At 41.4% G+C, this 5,000-nt stretch overlaps 1 protein-coding gene across 1 annotated transcript in view; it reads left to right on the top strand.

Moving 5' to 3' along the window:
• The first annotated feature begins 2,108 nt into the window (after positions 1 to 2,108).
• LOC145400287 (uncharacterized) overlaps positions 2,109 to 5,000 on the top strand; it is a 15,185-nt gene continuing 12,293 nt past the window's right edge. The window contains exon 1 of the mRNA XM_080272846.1: positions 2,109 to 2,528. Coding sequence (XP_080128972.1) covers positions 2,109 to 2,528 — 420 coding nt within the window. The remainder of the gene's footprint in view (positions 2,529 to 5,000) is intronic.

The following is a 5,000-nucleotide window of genomic DNA, read 5'->3' as shown; positions in this document are numbered from 1 at the left end:
CACGATCTCGCTTCAGGTAAGATCAGCAGTCTCAGTAAGAGTTGTTTCTTCCAGGTGACGAGGAAGAAGGATTGCGACCACATAAGTACAATATTTTTCACAGTCAATAATATCTCGTTTATGAGGTTGATGACGCGACCAAAGTGATAAGTATATTAATTTTGGTGCGTCAGGTGTTTTTTTGAGCAACTAAAACCTCAATCAGATGTCGCATTGTTTACCTAAGTGAGTGAAGAATAAGAAAAAACAAGTGATTAAAAAAAGGACTAGCATTGCAGAGTCCCAAACGCTTCGTCCTGAGTATCATAATGTAACGCTCACAAAAGTAATGGCAGTACTTAATTTTAACGGTACATCTGTTCTCCCAGCCAGAATAGAAAATCTGGGGGTATAGTGGTTAGCTCACCTGCCTAATCTCTCGCCGGACTAAAGATCGATTCGCAGGTAAAGGTGGAAATATAAGTTAATTAAGTAAGTGTAGTAGTGTGTCCTTACATGTGTTTGCTTGTGTTCATATCCTTTCTTTAGTACTCAGACTCTCACGCACAAACACAGTCACCTTTGAGCGCTCTAAAGTCAGCATTCTCGTTGGGTAAGGAGGCTCCCTAACACCTTTTCCTTAGCGATTTATTTTTGGATATGGCTGGTTAATATCCTTCTATGTGTTATTTATGCAGGTGTATGATGATGTTGGAAGGATTTATGGAACACCGAAGAGGATAGTATGGTGTAATCAGCAAAATAAATCGCTTAAGAAAAGGTGTTAGGGAGCTTCCTTAACCGACGAGAAAACGGGTCTAAGATATATGCTCCTGTATCCCACCCTGTCAATTATGCAAACCAACCATAAACTAGGTAAAAGATAGATAGATAAATAGAGAGAGAGAGAGAGAGAGAGAGAGAGAGAGAGAGAGAGAGAGAGAGAGAGAGAGAGAGAGAGAGAGAGAGAGAGAGAGAGAGAGAGATCCACATCCATTTCTCACCGTACACTCAAAAAGACACTTACCTTTCCCCGTGCGTGACTGCATGGGTGGGGGCGTATCACTTCCCCGGTGAGGGATAGTGGCGTTCCTTGACCATATATATCAGATGCTCCTAAGGGTCCATTAATTTCTTCAATGCTTTGATACAATTTCTAGTTTCTCTTTATTCTTCTTTATTCTTGTCATTTCCAATCGACTTTACTCAGCTTAGAGGAGATTTACCCAGCTGAAGGGAAGAGATATATTGAGTTTATTAGTATATTAGCCAAAGTAAAGAAAGAGAAAGAAAAATATGTCCTCAAACTGAAGCGGTTTATCTCTTCTTGACAGAGTAGCCAAAAGTTTGCTCATTATTACTATCCATATCATATTCTTTTTTTGCCCTGTCAGTAGCGTATGACTCTGGGTTTGACTATTCATTCCCGACATTTAAGGAGATGGTGACCAGCCTCGCCCTCCCCTGAGTAGCATTATGTCAGCACTAGACTCCTAACCATCCCTCAGTTTTAAATCCATAAGGGTTCTATCAGGTTGGGTAGCCTTGGCCCACTACACCACCAGGCGTAATTTGGATGGATGATAACCACTCAACGTAGAAAATGTTCTCCTGGGTGACATGACACCCTCCGGTTTGTCATTCAGTGCAGAGTCACCTGATGCCAACACTACATCGAGTGAGTGGATGGTAAGCGACCCCCCCTCTATCATAAAATACAAAGGAAAGCAGTATAAGCGATACGTGTTTTTATTTATAAATCCGTAAACTGATCAGGCGGAAGAATCGTACCCACATATATATATATATATTTTTTTTGGAGAAGACAGTCTACCCTTTTGCGGACCGCGAGAAACTTTGAACGGAAACTCAATACATGAATTAAATATTCTTCCAGTACATGCGATAGTAAAGATAGTAAAATAGTAAGATGACGGAATGAATGGTGGGAAGAAAGGTAGGAACTGAAATGTAAAAATAATCTAAGTACTCAGAATGACAGCAAAATGAGTGATTATGGAGCTATCAGGTAGGAATTGTGAAATAGTGTGGTGGTATATAAATAACTTCAACGCATGATGAGAGCTGCAGCAAAAAAAAAAAAAGGCGAAAGTAAAGGCAGGAATGATATGGGGAAGGGTAACAACAGTGAAAGTAAGAGTAACAGCCGTGAAAGTAAGAGTAACAGCCGTGAAAGTAAGAGTAACAGCAGTGAAAGTAAGAGTAACAGCCGTGAAAGTAAGAGTAACAGCAGTGAAAGTAAGAGTAGCAGCACTGAAAGTAAGAGAAACAGCAGTAAAAGTAACAGCAGTGAAACTAAGAGTAGCAGCAGTGAAAGTAGGAGTAACAGCAGTGAAACTAAGAGTAACAACAGTAAAAGTAAGAGTAATAACAGTGAAAGTAAGAGTAACAGCAGTGAAACAAAGAGTAACAGCAGTGAAACAAAGAGTAACAGCAGTGAAACAAAGAGTAACAGCAGTGAAAGTAAGAGTAACAGCAGTGAAAGTAGGAGTAACAGCAGTGAAAGTAAGAGTTGCAGTGAGGGGAAAGTGAGAGCGACTGGAAAAATAGTGATAGGAGTAATAAAGATATGAAAAATAAAATCAGCACGGAAATTTCCTTCACTAAATAGCTGGTTAATAGCCTCTTGCACGATCTTATTTACAGTATGGCGATTGGGGGAGGATTTATAGAACACAGAGGAGGACAGGAAGGTGTAGTAAACAAACTAAATCGCCTAGGAAAAGGTGTCAGGGAGCTTCCTTAACCTTTTCAACAAGCATTCCATTATCTTCATTTACGTTCATACTTCACAGTCTACAGGCAGTCACAAAAGTATGAACCAGTCTATCAAAATTCCATTCACTATTAGCAATCACCATGTACAGTCATCATCTTGTACAGTTGTAAGCAAAAAGTTAAGGAGACAGTGGTGGAAGTTTCATGTATTATTTTTCATGATTTGACGATAAGAAACAGGGAACAAAAAAGTTTACGAAGGAAGAATACCCTCTTTTGCACAGGGATAAATGAGAAATGTGGAAGGAAAGACACAATGGGTTTGACTACCAGCAGCTTCGGTCTTACTTCTGCGCCTGCCTGTAATCCAGTCCACTCTCTTAGGTTAAGGTAGTGAGTGGTAGAGGGAGTGGTGGTAGGAGTGGTAGTGGCAGCAGTGGTGGTAGATGTGGTTGTAACAGCGTCAATGAGAATGCTAGTGGTTGGTAGTGGGAGTGGGAATGGGAGTGGTACAGTAAGTAGTGTAAGTGGTAGTAACAGTAGTGGTGGTGGTAGTAGTAGTTGTAGTGGTAACAGTGGTAGTAAAAGTGGAAGTGGTTATCTCAGTGGTAATGGTAGTGAGAATGAGAGTGATACGGGTAGTGAGAGTGATAGAGGGAATGACAACAGTAGTGAGTGAGAGTTTGAGTAAATGAGGGAGTAAGAAAGAGTGACGGTAATGACTGAGGCAAGAGTGTTAGTAAAGCAATATCTGAACATTCTTACAAACATACTCATACACTGGTTACTCTCTCTCTCTCTCTCTCTCTCTCTCTCTCTCTCTCTCTCTCTCACACACACACACACACACACACACACACACACACACACACACACACACACACACACACAGCCAGTAGTCCATATCTCCACAAACACACACATCCACACAACAGCGCACAAACACACACATACACACCTAAGCAAGCAAACGCACATGACGTAATAACAAGATTCCTTTACACACACACACACACACACACACACACACACACACACACACACACACACACACACACACACACACACACACACAACCTTCAATTCCTTTTTTTTTTTAACTCAGTAAAAAATAATATAGGTGAATGGCATACAAAACAATCTACTCGTATCTATCATCCAATCCTTACTGATCAAGACCGTAGGGGCTCGAGGCTAGGCTACTTAGTCTCGAAATTTGGGGCAATGATGACCACTCACTCGTCCCTGAGTAGCATTATGTAAGCAGTAAGTCTCAGCCACCTCTCGGATGCGAATCTTTATGAACCACACCCACTACGCCACCACTCGTCATGCATACGTAGTAGTAGTAGTAGTAGCAGTAGTAGTAGCAGTAGCAGTAATGGCAGTTGTTGTTGTTGTTGTTGTTCACCTGAAGTTACCTTTCACTGGACAGGTATATAAAGCAGGTGTATTAAACTCCTTAAATTACTGACGTCCTTTTTAATTTGATCTGCTTCCCATGGGCGCGGCCAAGGTGGGGGGGGGGAGGGATCCGAGCCCCCTTTTCAAACATAACAAGCTAAACGGGAAGGTAGTCATTTATTCATTTATATTTTTATTTACCAAGAAATGATAGTTTTCTATGTCGCTTCCTTTACTCTTGAAAACTAGATAAATTTTTTGTTGATATAAATACAGGTAGGTCTGACAATAACGATCCACTACAAACTTACCTGGAGACATCTTTTGTGCTGTCAGGACGGCTGACTTTGCAGGTGTGGACAGGTAGGTGTGGCAGTGATGGTAGGAAATGAGTAAATGATGCAGGTAAGGCACTGATAACTTTGAGCCTCCCGTAACACGAAAAATCACCCGGTGGAGTGGAAGAAAGGAGCTATATGTGGACTACCTTGTACAATTATATTTCTTTCCACTCACCTGTTTTCAAGGTTAATGACAACCAGAAATTCAATCCCCTTCCTCACGTAACAAAATTCTGGCTGATCTCTCGACGATACCATACAAATTTATTCCACTTGAGAAAGAGCCTATTGTACTGAAGGTGTTTACTATGGCTAGGGTGGTGGAGAGGGATGCCTTCACGTGGTGGCACTGATATAACCAGGCCGGTCCACTGCCTGGCTCAACAAACGCCCCGTAACCCCATCCTATCCCCCGAAAAAGAGATAAGTAAACTGCAGATAAGCTTAAGCCTGCGGTCAACCGAGTTCACTTTCAGATGGACCTGGGGCTACAACTACTACTACTAAGGCTATAACTAATCCCTCTAAATCGTAGTC

Source organism: Coenobita brevimanus, chromosome 51 (assembly GCF_032717465.1).
Source record: "Coenobita brevimanus isolate Jiangsu-jjx chromosome 51, ASM3271746v2, whole genome shotgun sequence".
In the NCBI taxonomy this organism is placed as follows: domain Eukaryota; kingdom Metazoa; phylum Arthropoda; class Malacostraca; order Decapoda; family Coenobitidae; genus Coenobita; species Coenobita brevimanus.
Note: the sequence above shows the minus strand (reverse complement) of the source record. Positions and strands in the feature narration are given on the sequence as shown.